The sequence below is a fragment of the Hyalella azteca genome, unplaced genomic scaffold, assembly GCF_000764305.2.
Source record: "Hyalella azteca isolate HAZT.00-mixed unplaced genomic scaffold, Hazt_2.0.2 contig10809, whole genome shotgun sequence".
NCBI classification, from domain to species: Eukaryota; Metazoa; Arthropoda; class Malacostraca; order Amphipoda; family Hyalellidae; genus Hyalella; species Hyalella azteca.
In genome coordinates, this window is record NW_025940830.1 from 1 (window position 1) to 18,691 (window position 18,691).

General features: G+C 37.3%; 1 protein-coding gene across 1 annotated transcript; it reads right to left on the reverse strand.

Annotated features, from left to right (window-relative positions):
* Window positions 1–11,832: 11,832 nt before the first annotated feature.
* LOC108669552 lies at window positions 11,833–17,723 on the reverse strand. Its single transcript, XM_018156922.2, has 5 exons — window positions 17,689–17,723; window positions 15,061–16,952; window positions 12,785–12,999; window positions 12,370–12,601; window positions 11,833–12,111 (listed from the first exon to the last, which is right to left on the reverse strand). The coding sequence occupies exons 2-5, from the start codon at window positions 16,944–16,946 to the stop codon at window positions 11,976–11,978; spliced, it is 2,469 nt and encodes an 822-aa protein (XP_018012411.2). The 5' UTR covers window positions 16,947–16,952; window positions 17,689–17,723; the 3' UTR covers window positions 11,833–11,975.
* Window positions 17,724–18,691: the final 968 nt, after the last annotated feature.

Consider the following 18,691-nt stretch of genomic DNA (forward strand, 5'->3'; position numbering starts at 1 on the left):
TCCGGAGTCTGCTAGTAGCGTGGGACCTGCCCTGGGACTGGCGTGCGCACTTGATAGTGAAGGTGAGCCATATGAGTTGTCATAGTTCTTGGCTCATGATCGAGGCGTGCGTGCTGCTGTCCTTGTAATCCTAAAAGAACCTTACATCCGCTAAAACTTCTATAAGTGATAACTTAGCTATAACTGATAACTTAATTATAACTATTACCTTATAACTATTACATTGTAATCGGTTCATAATATGACGGCATTAGCATAACAAAGTTGTGGAATAAACTTGGCTATTATGTCAGCACTTATAAGGGACAAAACTCTTCACTAGGACATTATTACGAGCATAATACAGCAGACACTTAATTCTGCTCAGTGTTGTCATTGAGCAAAGCTATAGATTCCACGATACAATAAATTTATGATATCTTTATTATGTACGTAACTCAGGCCTCGTCGAACTTATCTCGAGGTGCAGCTAGCTATAATAAATGCAGTACGTTTACACGATTTCTCGTTGGCCATAACTCAGTATTCCAGCTCATGAGAATGATGAACAATGAAAGATGCAATGTAATATAACAGCTGATATCATTCATATCAACACACGTCGTTTTGTTCGCATATGTATCCCATTAATGGTGTTCAGGGATTCCGCAAGGATCCCGGCCCCTTCTTAAAAAGCGCCGATTCCACCCTGGTGTCCTGCGGCCCTGAGAAGCAAGCAGATGCGTGGCGTGAATAAGTTGATTTCTTATTAGCAGACGGATGAACAAATTATAACGAATTCATTACTTCCATTCATTATATAAATAATGAAGTGGCTAAACTTGTATTCATTTACCTATATCAACGCAACATACTACTATTAATTCACAAAGATAAAGTCAAATTATTCTCTTGACTTGTTTTTCATGCGTGACCTAACCTCAACCCTAAATAGTTTCAGATTACCCTGTCCATTGAACCGTGAACTTAAATTCTAACACGATCCAGATGCCGATTCAAGAAAAAAAAAATATTTTTCAAATGCGATGCAAGATATCGGACTTAATTTAAACGTCTTAATTTACGCCACTTGGTACAGCGAGAACTAATGGGTCTCCCAACGGGCTTCGTCATCATCGCCTGCGTTATCACTGGAGCCTTTACAAGATAGGCCGATCAGTCAAACCAATCCGACGGCCAAACGTAATTGGTATCTGAAAAAATCAGACGATTGCTCACGAAAATATCAGAAAACTTTATTTATAATCAATGTGATCATATTTTGTCTCGAACTTGTTTCCCGCAACTAATAAGTGATTGATTTGGAAATTTCGATAGAACCTGTAATAATTTTAAAGCCCTGCATATGATGTTTGCCTTGAAGGTTACTGCAATTATTCTTTGCCATACCATTTAATTAACTGCAGCAAGAGGTAAGTCTTACTTAGAAGATTCTGAAGCATCAACCATATGCACCGGAGCAGATTACCAGAGAAGATCAAAGATTTGTACCAATCAATAATTGAGGATTAATGAAGAATGATTGATATCTATAAAGCATTGATGAATGTTTCTTTGAGCTTAAAAAATTGTAACTGAGTATTCATAGCATAACATAGACATTCCATCTTTAATATTACCATATTTGATGCAAATTACTTCGTTTGTAAAAGAAAAATTACTTGACAAAAAATTTTTCACTGTTTAATTTAGGGACAGTGGCAATGAGTGTTCCGTTATGATCGAATAATTCTGTGCACACGAATAAGCTTTGACCAATTACTAACACGCTTCGATACGTGGAGAAAATTGTGTCTATACTTCAATTTCGACATACTTTCATGGAAAATTCGAATATTCTGCAGCAGCAAAAGAACTAAATTTTATGTTTCATTGTTTTTTTTCGGTACATTTCAATTTACATAAAGTTAAAAATCGGACAACAAAAGTTTCCGGGATGTAAGGAAGCCTTATCATCGCCTTATCTCATCTTTTTCGTTTAGAAGGCTGCAAAATTTCATTTTAACGCTCGATATTTTTCAGCGGTTTATATTAAATGTGTTTGTAATTCATAAATCCAGGGACTTGGTTTCACTTGCAAAACTTGGTACTTGTAATAAACTTGGTTTTACTTGCAATCAGGTATGTAATCAGGGCCTTATCTGTTGCGCGCCTCATTAGATTTCAGTTCATGTCTTTAATTTGTCATGTTAATTGTATGAGTAATTAAAACATTGAGATGATTAATTATCACCGGTCAGGAACAATTACCTTCAATGAAACCAAGGTTTTAAGCTATTAAATTTGAGGCACCAACATGCGCAGCAAGAGAGTAGTGGTTGTTAGTTAAAACAGTCCTGCTTCTAAAAATGTATTTTTTAGTTTTAATTAACAATAAAAAAGTAACCATCGCGTTTAATTCGCCGACAGTTATCATTATCAACCAGAGAATGTAAATTTAGGAGCAGTCGGTTCGCTGAATTGATAATAATGGTATAATGAAGGTGGGCATCTTACAACTACGAAAAAAAGGAAACGTAAGGAACAGAAATGGATAAATGGTAGAGCGTCCTAATTTTAGTCGTGCCTAAAATTCCAACTTTTTTCTTTCATCAGCCCCCGGACTCCTAAAGGGACAGGAAAAGAAGAAATTTTGTGTTATCTACTGAGGATCTTAAACGATCACGAGGTTAACGTTGCGGTTACTTGCGATATAATCCTCAATAGTTTTGTAATTCTGTAGAATTTTTGAACTGTTAAGGACCAGCTGTTAGACTAATATCTCCTTTTTCACGGATTTATTATATCTGTACATTTTGTGGAGTCACTCCAATTGACGTAAAATGTCAATTTAGTTTGCCATTTAATTTGGATATTTTTGTAATTCTACCTTTTTAAGAATTGTGTTATCTTCGTACCTTATTGCTTGCAGTAGGAAGACAGCTGGGAAACGTGAATTATAATTTTGCATTGCTCTCTTGCAAGAACATCCAATTGAACATTAAACAGACATTTTTTAACTAAAATATCTACTCAGCCCACAGATGCATTTATCTTTGCCAATTTCATTTAATATAATGCTCGGAGATCATAAAATATTCACCTCTTCATATTCAAGATGACATTTTTCTACCCCAGATGTCTTGTCTAAATGCGCTAACGACTTGTGTGACGTAACACGAGTAGTTACAACGTTTCCCAACAGGGAAGAACTTTGTGGCTACAGCATCTTCAACATACTTCCCGAGCCTGAATACGACGAAGATGAAAATTTCGTAGCCTTAAAACGCGCGACGAGGTATTTATTTGCCTGAGGTTCGTAATGAAACCAACAAAACATCAGGTTATTGGTCGACTACAATAACATAAATAATTAAAGTGTCCAAAAGTATTCTGTACATATTGTGCACGCATTGCGCAAGCCACATTATTTTTACATGGAAAATGTTTTCTATGTAAACATGAGAGCTTCGTTGAAGACGGTCGAGGTTCGTTGTTCTATAAGTTCGTTGAGTAAGACGTAACAATACAGGGTCATCAATATTTAGCGTTACATTGTTTTTTTCAAAATCAATACACTCGCAAAACAGTCAAATGTCGACTGTTCTCCGGAAGGACCTAAAGTTGTCCCCATTCAAGCATGTCATAAAAACACCAACTGTCTGCTCAAGTTGTTGACAAAGGCCTCCAAAGATTCAAGATTCTTCTTTGCGGCATTCATGATGGCATGTTGCCAAACCTCGTCTTCAGTGATGAGAAGATATTCATTGTTGAACACCGCTTCAACTCCCAAAATGATCGAATTTGGTCGAAGAATGGGACGAAGGATCCCGTGTGGTGACTAGGAAGCAATGCCCGACCTCAGTGATGGTCTGGACAGCCGTAACAGAGTCCTCAAGGAGTCCCCTCTTTTTTGTTGACAAGGGGTGAAATTGAATCAGAAGAACTATCGAGATGCCATCCTTGTTGGTGCATTGTTGCCCTGGGCACGAAAGCACTTCAAAAAACGCCCCTGGTCGTTCCAGCACCATCCTGTGGGGAAATCGACTCAGGGGTGGCTGTCCGAGAATGTTCACCACTTCATTACCAAAGATGAATGGCCCCCATCGTCACCCGAACTGAATCCTCTGGATTTTGGGATCATACCTTGAGAGCAAGGTCTCGACCGTTCACCATGGCAGTTTGGACGCCCTAGAGGTCAAACTGCTGAAGGAGTGGGCCAAAATCCCGCAGAGTGTCATTCGCGACTCGTGTAAGGCTCTCTAAGCGTCTACAACTCGTTCGCTAAGCGTCTACAACTCGTTATTGATGCAGATGGTGGACATATTGAATGAAATTGTGGGAATTGTATCTCTGAACCTCTGCCTACATAAATACATTTTCAAACATTCACAATTGTGTTTCATTTCATAGTTCTAACCACTCAAAGTTGTAACGCTAAATATTGATGACCGTGTAAAGCTGACTGATATATTAGGTTGCGTCAAAGTTTGGTTAATGCATTATTTGGGTTCAAATTTTAATTGAAGCAAATATCTCATCATGCGTTATTGATTTTATTGTACCCTAATTTTCAAGCAGCTGAGATTTCATAAATGTTTCAGCATTGAGAGATATAGATTTTTCATGCGTTAAAAACGCGTGTTTCCTTTGATGTGCAGGGGTGACAATGCTGAGTGTTTATTTGGACTCTTTGTCGAGAGATAATTATAGCAAAGTTGTAATTCATTCAAATACGTCATGGAATAAGTGGGCCGTGAATTTCCACCTTAGAGTATGTGAAAGAATTCGAATTTTGATCTTAATTTTCAGTGAAATAAAGACTTGCGCAATACAACTAAATTAGAGGATTTGGGAATTGGAAACTTTCTTAGGGATCAAGAGAATACAGGTTTGCTAACGAAACCAATTAAGTAGTTCCGATACTAGTCGATTTGCAGAACCCTGTCTAAATCAGAAAAAAAGGTTCACATTTTCGAAGACATCTTTTTACTGCGAAATCTCTTGATGCAGTCATCACAGAAAGCATACTTTCACTGAAAGCATACTTTACAATGATTTCAATTTTTTGCAACATGTATTTTGAAATAATGTTCGTCTAAATTAACAGGAAATAAACAATTTTATATAGATATGAAAAAATGCATTTTTAATGCATTTGAATGCATATCCTTGATTGTTATTGAGCCAGGCTAATTCAATTGCGGAACTCAAGATTTTGAGTCTGTCAAAATTAACGCCGATGAAGAAAATCGCTCACAACCATATCATTTTGCGGCTCATACAGCATGAATTGCGGAAATTAATTATTTTAGGTCAATCTTTAATCGAAGATGTTGTCACGGTACCAAAGAGTGGCCTTCAAGCTCTGGGATCGAGTTGGATTTTTTCATTAAAAATAATCGGATTTTGCTTCCAATTTGCGAGTAGGAAAAAGGAAGCGATATAAAGATTTCAAATTTTACTGTCAAGAGAGCAGGTGGAGTGATGTTACGTGAGGATGCCGTGTGAGGTTGTCTTGGCAAGCTACTGTTGTGGTAGCAGGCTTTTGCCGGCTGCCACCTAATAGTGGACTGTAAATAAGTCTATGTAAAGTATTGCCCCTGCAGGTGTTATCGGTGCTCTCAGGCCCGGTTTATGCTCCTATAGTTGCAGTAGGTGTCCCAGGTAAGGTTGAAGCCCCCAGGTGGTATTGGTGCTCCCAGGTGTCGTTTGTGCGTAATGCCGAACATTTCGCACCAACTGCACAAATCGTATGTATTTCTAAATGGACAGAACTAAAAAATGCGGTATTTTCAAAACATTTTTGCGCAAAGTGACGTCAAGAAGTTGTACTTAACTTTGAGACAAACCGGAGGTTGCTTGAGTGGAGTTAGGCACCTTTCAATCCATTTACGTGAACATTGAATCGTACAAAATCATTTATTCAATGGGATCGTAGCGAATAATTACTCAGGGAACCAGATTATGAAGGAGTTTCGAAAAATCTTGCCTTGGAAAAGAATTAGCATGCAGCTATATGACATAACATAACATAACATAGTGATGTAGGCGCTGAAGCGTAGGCCTGATGTGGCCTTTCGCCGATTCTTTTCCTTTTCGTGCCTTGTTCACAGAAGATCTAAAATCGTGTCATTTGACCGGATCTTTTCATGACTGACGATAGTTTGAAGTAGCTACTAGACTTCCACCGGGTTCGATAAGGAACTAGACATTTCAAATCTGAACATATATTTGTCCATAGCCTTAACTAGTCTGTTCTTGAACGCGTTCATACTTGGAGCGCCAACGATGTCATCGGGGAGGCTGTTCCTCATGTCGGTGATTCGAAGCGAGAAAAAATTTTGGCGCGTGGAGAAGTTGCAGCGATAGTGATCGATAATCCTATCCCTCACAACAGATTCCATTAGCTTACAAACAACACTTGTCAGACTGACAGGGCGATAGTTGCCGGGGCTGCTTTTGTCACCTTTTTTGAACAATGGTGTTACTTGAGCTTCTTTCCAGTCGGACGGCAAAGTTCCTTCGTTCAAGGTTTTTTGAAAGAATACTATCAATGGGCCGGCCAGAACGGTTGCTAATTCTTTGAGCAATCTGGGATGGAAGCCATCTGGTCCACATGACTTGTTGAGATTTAGAGCTACCAGGCGCTTGAGAACCTCTTCTTCGTGTATTTCAAAACATATTAACTTCGAGCCGACTGGGCGCTCCTCAATATCTGGAATACTGTTCAAGTCCTCATCTGTGAACACACTGCTGAAGAACTGATTAAGAACGTTAGCCTTGCCTCCATCAGAGGAGATCTTTCGTTGGTTTACTTTCAAATCAGATATACCGTCCTTTGACTTACACTTCGAATTAGCGTACAAAAAGGAGGCTTTCGGATTCTTTTTTGCATTTTTAGCAACATTTTTTTCGAAGTTTTTCACTGCAGTGAGACAAACTTTTTTAGCTTGATTTCGAGCTCTGGCATACAGGTTATAATCAGACTCGCTGCGAGTTCGTAAATAACGCTTTTAGGCTTCTTTCTTGGTCTTTAGCTGAGTCTTAACTACACTGTTCATCCGCTGGGACTTGTTGACTCCTCCAAGAGTAATCTTGGGTACACAGGCATCAACTGCAGACATAACCGTGTCTTTGAGAAACGACCATGAATCAGCCACGCTCATGTCCTCAATACAGTTCGAAATATTCGCCGCATTCACCGTTCCACGGAGTTTATCATAGTCGCCCTTCGCAAAGTTCTGACAAGTGTCTGTTTCTACGACCACCTGATGGATTTGTACTGAGAGTCAGGGTGCTTATTGTTCCAAGTATGACTAAGGCAGGAGAAGTGAAACGCACGGTTAACACTAGAACTATTATAATAATAAACTGGCTCGGTGAGTACAGAAGGACGGGAATTGACAGGTACAGCACAAGTATTTGCCGGAGGAGCGGCTAGCAAGATGACGGCTAGGCAGTACCGCTACGACTGACGAGCGGTGCACAGATCGAGATATATATAGGCCTTAACAGGGACGACGTCACTGAGTGTGACTCTACCATGTGGGTACAGAACATGTTATAAGAGGGTGACGTATGATAACCTAGAGGGTGATAGAAGATCACCTGACAGTTCAAACGTTCACGCTTCCGAAGCGTCTTTTCTGCACAACACTTAATATTGAAAGACAATGATTGGTGTTGGCTTTTGCCCAACGGAGCCTCGTGGCGAAGCTCATCTATCATTGATTCTTCACTAGTAAACACAAGATCTAGAATATTTGGGGTCTGTTTACTCCTAAAATGGGTTGGCTTGGTGATGTTCTGGATTAAAAATGAGTCTCGCACAGACTCCAAGAACAAGGATGTTGGGTGATTCTCATCTCTTGGAGAAGATTCATCTGCCCAGTCTATTTCTGGATGGTTCTATCTTATCTATATTCTGGATGCTCCTATCCACATTATCCAAATCTTCTTGGTTCCTTACGTATGAATTGGATAAGTAATAATTGAATAAATTCTATATGGATTGGCGTTGAAGTGCGTAAGACAAGTCAAGGAATCAGCTTTATGAAACTCATTTGCAAAACAATCTTTATATATTGAGGGCTCAGTAATAAAGTGAAAACAACGCTATGCGCGTATAAACGCGGATTTATCGAAGGGATTTATTTCCCCATAAGTTGCGAATATTATATCGTAGAGGCACAGTAAAGTGCGTTAATTATCTAATCGGGCGAGTCTAAAGAGTCTTCCGAATGACGTTTTACATCATCGAACAAATATGATAGTGGATAAACTTGCAATTCTTGCATTTGTGTTATGCAAACCAGAAATTTTTTGTAAACTAAAAAACAAACAAGCATGATAAATTTATATCATTTTGCAATCAAAATTTTAGGTTCAGATAAAAGATCGCTTAGATTACCACCGACATGTTTTTATAGAAGGGTCAGTAAGATCGTCAAATTTTAACGAAAGTTCATGGCCACTTTTGATTTAATGAACACATTTTCAACTGAAATGGTAAAATTTTATCATGATTCTGTTTGTCGGTAATATTTACATGTTTGAGATCATTAACGAACTTCGGAGAACTTTATTCATTTACATAATTGCTATGAGTTCCTAATCGAATTATCCTGTCGACGATGCATTCTCACTTATATTGTACGAGGATTATTCTTGTTTTTGATGACCTGGACTGAGTTCCAACCCGTCTCGAACAACCAGTAAAATCACCTATGTTTTTCAAGCATCATTTAACCAAATGGCTAAACAGTTATCAAGAAGGTGCAGTTTATATGTGGTTGAGCGGTAGCAAATTGACGATGTGTTGTAGGTAACTAAGGTAGTATTGTATTGCAGATGACAAATGATGATGACAAATACGATGTTACTGCGTTACCAATTGACGAATTCATTACCAGTTCGTCAGTGTCGAGCAATATTATTCAGATGACAAGGGTTGATCAAAATGCAGGCTTAATGATGCAATTTTGATTTATTAATGCCATTTCGAATGTGACAACATGTTAGGCTTTATACAAAACAGCAAACAAATGAAACTTTTATTTCAGGGATGACTGGTCCAAAGCTTCATTTTCAAGTTATGGAGGCATTGATGTAAATAAGTACACGATACGCGTAAATATGATACCTACAACACAAAAAATTAGAATCGGGAAAACAACTTCGAAATAATTTCGAAGTTCAGAAAATTCAGTAGTTATGAGATAATCTTTCACTACTACGTTCAGCACTTTCAGTCTCGGGATTTATTGAGGTAGCTTTTCTCGACAGGCGCATCATGAGCTAACAAAAACGAAGGTGGAAAAAACGAAGGGTGGAAAAAATACAGTGAATATGGTATATAGGCTTAATATATTTATTGAAATAACTGGCACAAAACGTAGATTGAATCTATAGCCCAGGCTCCGGTTTGTAGGAACCTCTGACAGCGCACGCTCCGGCCACTGATGATGGTGAAGCTGTGGATGCACAACAAGAATGCAATTTTAATTATAAGTTATAGTTATAAGGTAATAGTTATAAGGTAATATTTATAATTAAGTTATCAGTTATAGCTAAGTTATCACTTATAGAAGTTTTAGCGGATGTAAGGTTCTTTTAGGATTACAAGGACAGCAGCACGCACACCGCCAGATCCGTGGCTCATATATGAATGGAGATCTTGACTAAAGATAATCGAAAGCACTTGAACAGGAATATTTAGTAAATACCTGAACATACGTGAACAGGTTGCTATCTGTTTGGCTGTAAATGAAAGCAGACCACATGAGCAGTCACGACCAAACACATGATCAAATTGTATCGTGCTGCTCCCAACAAAGAACTATTTGTATGCAAATTAACTCAAGTTTAAATTTCACTAATATTTCACTCAAATTTCGCACTAAATTTCAAATATATTCACTTAGACTAAGGCCTCTAAATCTAAAGAAGCGACCGGAACCGTGACCGGCTAGGCCGACTTCAACAACACAAGTGGAGACTAAGGCGCGACCTAAGAAGTCGGCTACGCCACTGCATATGGTCACGTCACATGCACATGAGTTGCATCGTTTTAGACATGAGTGACTAAAATGGTTCATGTTGAGTCCATAAGAAGTTCTGTTTACTTATAATGGTGGTTTTAGTTAAATTTAATGCGGGTGTATATTGAGATGCTATATCTGATGATTTTATTGTAGAAAGAAAGAATTAGTATCAGATGGCAGAATTTACTTCTTTATACACGCGCGATTGATGACCAGAGAATTCATTGAATTATATTATATAATCAAGGAGTGGAACTTTTCTTCAGATGACGGTAGACTGAAAGGCAAGTTTCAGGAAATAGTTTTTGTTTATTTACGACGTTTCGAATGCAACAAACATTCATTTTCAAGTAAGAAGAAGCATTAAACATTGAAATGTTGGTGGAAATAAGTACATAATATATGTAAATAGGATACAACAGTAAAATTTTGGACAAAAAATTACTCGGAAAATTCTTTCAGAGTTCAGACAAATCCGGTAGTCAGAAAACAGATAGCTGGAGTCCAATCTGTAGAGATGAGGGGTTCAGCTATCGCCGGTCGGTTGCTGTCAATGTTAAGCTCAAGATATTCATGGTTATGACGTATTTCTAATTATGCTAATAGAATCACTGGCATTAGAATGATACAGCTAAAATACATATCATCCCATCGGAAATAAATCAGTGTCGTGTTTACCGTTACATTATGAACGAAATATGTACAATCTAAGCGTCATAAATCAAAGCCAATCACTTGTTTAAAATCAAGAAATCAATTTAACTTCAACTTTGGAGAAAATAATGACAAACGATAGCTAAATTTTACCATAAATGTGAATAATATTAAATCGAATTGCAAAACGGCTATTCCTCCTTGGAATAAAACAAATCCTATAGGATGCTAGTTTTTCTCTACAATGCTTAGGTGATATTTATGATCAGTAGCTTGGAGCGAATAATAATCTTTTCAAGCAAGCGGTTTAGTCAATACTTTCAACCAAGTCACTCAAGGAGCATTCATATTGTTTCATTTTCAAGTTTAAGGTTATATAAACTTATATAAAATGCTGCGGGAGCCAACACGATCTCCCTTATAAGTTTAGCATGCTTCAAAGATTTTATGACACAATCAATTGCACTTTTGGTGTCGGTAATTTACTTGCTCAATTCCCCCCGTACTTAATAAATTAACTTTGTATAAATTATCAATGTAGCGTCCGCGACAATAAGATTCTGTGCCGTGTCGGTTTTTGAGTATAATAAGAATTGAGCAATAGTTTAATGCTCGTAAATGACCAAGTAAAATATGAAATGGCCTTCCCATAGCATACCGCAAGAAGTTTATACATACATATTTTTTATCTGTAAAGTTTACTGCCTTAAATCTAAACAAGAATGAACATTGCAGTTTCTGGGTCGCTCATCGATTAAGTTTTTCAATCATTATGAAATCAAATACATTACACCTATAGTAAAATGTTCGAATGAACGTTTTCAAGTGCTTATATTATCATAATAAATCACCTATCTAATAAAAATTGCATAAAAAGCGAATTCTCTGCACACACACAAGTTTTCACATGCGAAATTTCTATTGCTTTTCAACTCCATAATTATTATTATTATTTTTTTTAGTGCATAACAATAGAGCTCTCTGTTTGAAATTGTATGTAATGTGCACAGCAGGATAATCAATTAAACAAATAAGCTGAAACAATAAATTCAAATTTTCCAGAAAGAGTAATTAAATTGAGTGGAAAAATTTGATTAATTTATCTGAATAAAATTACAGAAAACAAGCATTTACTTTCCAATGGAATTTTAATTTCACGATACCCAGGAGCCAAGAAGAAAAAGTTTTCGTATATTCAAGATACCAATTCTCTCACTCTCAGGTGACACACATATAATTTCAGTGAAATTCTGTCAGAAGTAGCGATGACATGCAGCTTTGTCAATATGGTTGAATTTATATATTCAGCTGGTCAACAGATTCAGAAGCTTTGAGCATGATCTCCAGTTTGCATGTTGGGGCGGCCACAGTTTTCAAAATATCCATGTTTTTCTTGTCCTGGATGCAACCGTTGAAATATGTCACCTGACACCTACAAAATAATGCAGATAAAATTAGATTTCACTTTGCGAATGCCATGAAGGATATTATATCATAAATGATATACGATATATGAAAAGTTTACTAAATTTGTCATCAGAAATTTTTGGTGGGATGAATGTACCATGGAATTATCTTGACCAAAGTTTTGGTCATGACTATTACTGAGTATAAAATCAAACTATATCAGCCACCAAAATTGAGATTCTGCTAAATTTAATCGAATATAATTATAATCGGTTCAACTTACGTTGCTTTGTTGAAATGTGATAGATAAGCATCACACGGAGAGTCTATTTCTCGAGAAAAATCTAACTCAATTTTTCCAGTGAAATTTTCAATGATTGAACCCCATTCAGCAGGCGGTGCTGTAGCTGGGTCTAAATTCACTCGAATGGCTTTACGATCATCGTCCGTTAGGAACCTCGCCATTCTTCTTTCATCGTCCGTCAGGAACCTCGCCATTCTTTTTGCATCGTCCTCTGCTCGGAAACGTTAATCAACTTACATAAAATCGAATCGTAATAATAATTTTAACTCATTTATACGATGTAGCGTTTCCAAATGAATTAATGAGATCCGAAAGTACTAAAAAAATCCCTTCAAGAACTATTCAGAAAATTAATTTTCCATTGAGTATCAACTTATTCATGTGTGCCACGAACCGTTCTCCAGCAACCATGCTACACTTCTCTCTTTCTCGACGGCTTCCTTCAACTTTTTGTTGTCCCCGCAGCTCTTTAGTACTTCGGTCCATGTGTCAAAGTCGGCACCCGCCTTTTGCATGGCTTGGCGCAGTTCCTCCCAGCGATAGTTGAGGGAAGTCTTGTGTTCCTCAGAAGACAACTCCTTGATCACCCATACCAGAACGTTGCGCATCCTAAAAGAGTTAGAAAAGAGAAAGTTGCTGGAGCTAGATTCTGACAAATTCAAATATATCTTTTATTTGAAGTAAAGAATTTAAATATAAAGAATTTATTCTGTGTAATACACTTAAGCGAAAAATAGAGAAACCAAATTGGCCAAAAATTCGAATGGCTAAAGATCACACTCGGGTACTTGTAATACGCTATTGCGACAATATGGCGTACACATAAAATAATATTAGTAATTGCGTTTGCAAATGGGTTTTACTTGTAATCACCTATTTTAGTGTGGATAAGTGCCCACTTTTTAGCGGTTTTATCTAATCCTTCTTTTATAACTTGTCCTTGTCGAAGAGTAGACGTCGAAAGAAAAAACTGTTTGACTAAAATCTTGCGTGGAAGATTCATCGCAAGAAATTATCTTTATTATTGGCTTAAGGAAGAGCATTTCATATTAGTGCTTGTGATAACGCTGTTTTTAGGAATTGGATCGTTAGATGGTGTTTGATTTTCCGGTGTATTTTGTTAACGAACGAACGAATAAATATGAAACAGACTTTGGTCTTCATTCGTTCAATGCAGTTTCGGATTATTTTCTTGACACTATACACTTCTTGTTTCAGGAAGAAATGTCGATTATCCAATCCCGTTGTCAACTTTAAGCCGAAAAATACGGAAGATTGTTTCAAAACTCTATACATGGGTAATTTAGTTACCATAGTTAACAATGAAAATTAACTGTACGTTATTAGTTCTATTGAATTGGTTATTGTGAATAAATATCATATGGATAAACTAGATATCAACTAGTTCTTATCTCGATAGCAACTGTCTATTCCCTCGAAATTTTCGTTTGAAAATTTGTTATCAGGTTCGCAATTGAAGTAGAGGTTAAACCGCGAAAACATTCCTTTGGTGTTAACAATGCAATATCTTCTAATCTAATGAAAATGAGAGTTCAAGTTCTAATGAGAGTTCAAGTGTGAGTTTGCCTGAGTTTGAAGCCATAAACTAGCCATAAATAATGGCTATTTGGGCAAGCTGCTGATACAACCGTTGTGTCGGGACTTTAGCTAGATTTGAATTTTTTAGTGCTGAAATGATACCGCCATGCAAAACGGGGAGGTTGGACAGATTATTTGAAAATTAAAGTGGGATTTTCAACTTGGTTCGGGCAAGTTTTATTAAACTTGTTGAAATTGAAATTCACTTCGACTTTAAAACTCGTAGTTCAATGTGAGTTCCACGATAAATGAGAGTTATTACTGGTCGTTTTATACGATTCAGGATCACAGGATCCGTTGAACAGGTTTCGGGATTGCTTTAGACGAGGTGATGGGATTTTGGATGACAGACTGACTGGATTTACACAAAGTATAGGTAAATTTCCGAAAACTCTCAAGCAAGATTCGGAAAAATTGTGTTGAAATCATGTAACGACGGGCTTAGACGCAAGTTATTTAATAATTTTCGTGTATATATATGGGCATATTCTACTGGAAATCAATTTGTGTCAATTAAGTTTCTACAAGCTTTGAAACTTTGTCTGAGCGTGAGCTGTACCGAAAGAGTTTGCTGCCAAGTTTCTTCCATATACCTTCAATTTAACATACATCGATAGAAATTCGTTGTGTATATGTTAAATGTCTTCTTTTTCTGTAAGTTCATCGGAGTTTGTAAAGATAAATTTAATCCTCTTATTCAGGCTAAAATGCATAGGTAGATCCTTTTTAAATAACATGAATTGAACTTCGTGAGCCTATTTCGTTATTCGAATGGACCGAATGGTATCACACAGGAACGTGCCAAAGTCATCTCGTCATTATATATCAAAATTACCAAAGAAAAGGCCGCTTTCTAAAACTGTATTGCCGAAAAGTTGAGTTCATCAGTTACTTAACTTCATCCCTAATTTCCAGACAGTAAGAGTCACTGGTATATGGGTACTGAATAATTTGAAAATTAAATATTGAAGGAATTTTCTCACCGCAATGATAAATGGTATAAAATTTATGCTATTAAATCATGCTGCGCTGAGGAATTAGGCAAAATGTTGTTAACTGGTTTTGATTTACCTTGTCATTGGTTTCGGTCGCCACATCATGATAGATTCCAAGGTTTCACGCATGTCACACAGGCGACGCACTATGTATTTCGCTGCGAAGTATTCTTGAACGCTCTCATGTTGAAAAGAGCGGGTATTTCCTTTTTTTATCAGAACGATGTCAGCAGCCAGATGAGCGAGTGCACTTCCTGCAGCGTCATAGTTCTTCAACTCCTGGCGGCAAAGGCGTTCCAGCCGAGAAAGCTGTTCCTCTGAAATGGTGTTCATTTGACCATGAATTTGTTGCAATGCAAATTCTCCGATGACCACGAGCAAATCATCACTCAGCCTCTTGCAGTTGCAAATTCCCTGTCGCTGCAACAGAAACACCAGTAATTCTCTATATAAAACATAAAGATCTGGTGCAACATCTGTTACTTGAGTCGTTTTACCTAATCTGGGTTTATCCTTCAGAAGTTCTTGGCACAGATACTGCAAACTCACCGGCGACTGGAAACAATCTCGCACGTTCTTATTCAATTCATTAAAATTTTCAAGCAATTCTTTTTTTTCATCCTCAGAATGAGTTCTACTGTAGTTCCGTAGAAATGTTTTTTGATCATTCAAGTTTTCGATAGGCTTCATTCTGAAACCAGTTTCTTTCAGGCCTAACTTTTTGATGAGAGTTGAAAGTCCCAGCACCTTTTGTGAAATGGTTGATATGAGAACTTTGCACTCCGTGCACGGGACTTTCCTGAGTAAGTCCTCTATTACACGAGACGAGTCTCTGTTCATGTCATTGGATGCATAAACGAGGAACAATGTTTTTAGACTTAGGATTTCTTGAACAATCTCTGAAGCTCCTAGTTCGAGACACAGTTTACGAAGACAGTGTTCCACGACGTCCTCCACGCTGGTAGCTGCTCTGTCGGAGCAATCGTAGTAGATCAGTAGTTGAAACTTTGATAAATAATCAACCTTACTCGCTGCATCGTAGAACTGAAAAGTTAAATTTTCAAGTAACGCCGTTTTTCCACAGCCCAGTGCTCCAATGAGGATCACTACTTGCTCATGCTCAAAGCTCAAAAGTTGTCTTGAATCTACGGGTTGAGAAATAGGTGACTCAGGCTCGTTGTGTTCACCAAATTCAACATTCTCGAAGATATCCATTCCATGGAAAAAATTCGTTGACTGACTGATTTTAGTATCGAGCAATCCCTTCTTCATAAGAATACAGTTGAAGTATTCACAGCAAGCCCCATTCAGTTCAATTAAATTCGGAGTCTTTACGTGGCATAAATTTTCATTCTTTTCTTTCGGGACCTGATTGTCCTCGACGTGTGGCATGACTTTCGTTGTGACGATCTGATCGATTCTCTTTTTGATTTCTTCATGAACCTTATTTGCGTCTGATTCAGAAACCTCGTAAGTGATTGAGGACTTGGTTACCAATTGAATGAGAGCTGTTTTGATTTCTTCAACTTTTCCTTGGTCTTTTAGGTCACTGGTATTGTGCATTATCTTATTTCTGAGTACTTTAATTCGTTTGAACGAAGCGAAAGCTTCCTGCTCCTCCTTACTATCCTTCCGCGGTGAAATTTCATGAAAGGCACACATAAGACTGAATAGCAGCGTAACATCGAAGTCAGCTGAATTGGTGTTTACTTCTATCACTTTCTTCATGTCTTTGTGGTTGATCAGGCGCTTCCAATCATTCTTGGTGAGCGGTCTGTTAAGTTTCCTCTGTATATATTGTTCGTAAGTTTCTGCATCATCTTTATCGGGCGACGCCCACGCAACGACTTGCCGTAAGACGTCGGGCACGAGCTGCGTGACCGTAATGGTATTCCTGGAAACGATCTCGTCCTTTTCGGACAACTTAGATATCCCCACCTCAATCTTGTTGACAAAATCCATCTTGTTCTGCGCGAAAATGAAAGAAAAATCAGCGACGTGTTATCGTTATAATAATAGTTAATGTGAGCAGAATGACTCATTCCATGAGTGACAGTTTTATTTTGCCGCAATGTTTGGTTAACTCCCCAATAAAATAATTAAGTTTGTTTGAATCGTCCGTAATGGGAAATAACACATGAGTTTAGTCCGACTGAAATGACTGAAATGGAAATCTTGAAATATCAAAGATTCGTTGATTTAAGGTACACATTAATAAATAAAAATAAACATGTCTGGAATTTTATTCATCTAAGGAAAACAGACATTCCTGATACTTCATTTAGAAAGATTTTTAATTAGATTATACCTTAAGATGAATTTGCATCAAATCAAATTCATAAGTTGTCTATTAATAAATATGAAAAAAGAAATTCTGTCATAATTCTAGAACATTGTGTTGCATCAAGAATAATTAAAGAACATTGTCATTACGTCAGCTATTTTAATTCAACACCATTGGAAATCCTAGCAGAAATGTATCATTTATGAAGCACATAGCGCAGAGAACTACTATCAAATTTGTCGCCAAACAAGATAAGTTAATAGAGAACGTAACTTAACACTTCAAAATTTCAAATTTTCTATTTCGATGAGAAACGAATTAACAGACGTGTGAATTTCAATCTAACGTTCCTGAATATTTGATTCAGCTTCCCTCCAATATTAAACAAGAAAATTAACGTTGTAAATGGTTAAAACTCACTAGTGGGTTGAAGAGTTGTGCACTCTTCTACTGCGGCCAAGCAAGTGACGGAGGTAACGTGACGGAGTTACGGAGGCAAGATTTCTTATCAACATAAGAAAGTGATAAGAAGGGATGGTAAGCAAAACAGCGTTTAGTTTGTTATTAGCGCATTTTTTCATTTATGGAAAAAAGGCGCTATTGTGCTCGTCATGTCCGTTTGTCTGTCCGTCCGTCTGTTCGTGACTTCACGTTTTCGTCGACGAGAAAATGCGCTCTTGGTCACTCACTGCAGTGAGTACTGAGTTATATTTTTAAACTTTTGCTCGTCATGTCCGTCCGTCTGTCTTTCCGTGACTTCACGGACGGACGAGAAAATGCGCTCTCGGTAACTCACTGCAGTGAGTACTGCATTGATCTTCTTTGATCTTTTGATATGGATCAGCATTAAATAAAATTTTAAAACAAAAAAGTGTTATTGCATTCACTGAAACTATATGTACATTTAGGAACTGAAAACTGATGGGCTTAAATTTAGATAACTAAGCTTCGTGTTCGCTTATTGATTCAATTTCTGTAAGGTATTCATTAATTAACGGAAAATTGTATGCATATAACCGTCTTATTTTTATATTGCAAAAACACGATAAAATTGAAAAAATAATTTCCCTTCTTCTCCTGATTTTAGAAACTTGAAAAAAATTAAACGCTCCCTTCAGAACAGAGGAACCTCAAGCAGAATTCATGATGCTCATGATGAGGTGCTAGAAAACAATGACTAATATTGCACTCACGGGAGTGCAATATGTGATTCGCACTCATACGCATACATTACACTCACTTAAGTGTGTGCATGATAGAGTGATTGCTAGATTTCGGCAAGTTTGAAGTTATACAACAATAATTCATCTCATCATTGAGAAATATGACGCCCATATCTCTTCGCTAAAGAATTCGTGCGTCTGTCATTACAACTTGAGATCTTTTAAATTTCATACTGTGTTTTCTACGTTCGTTCATGGGT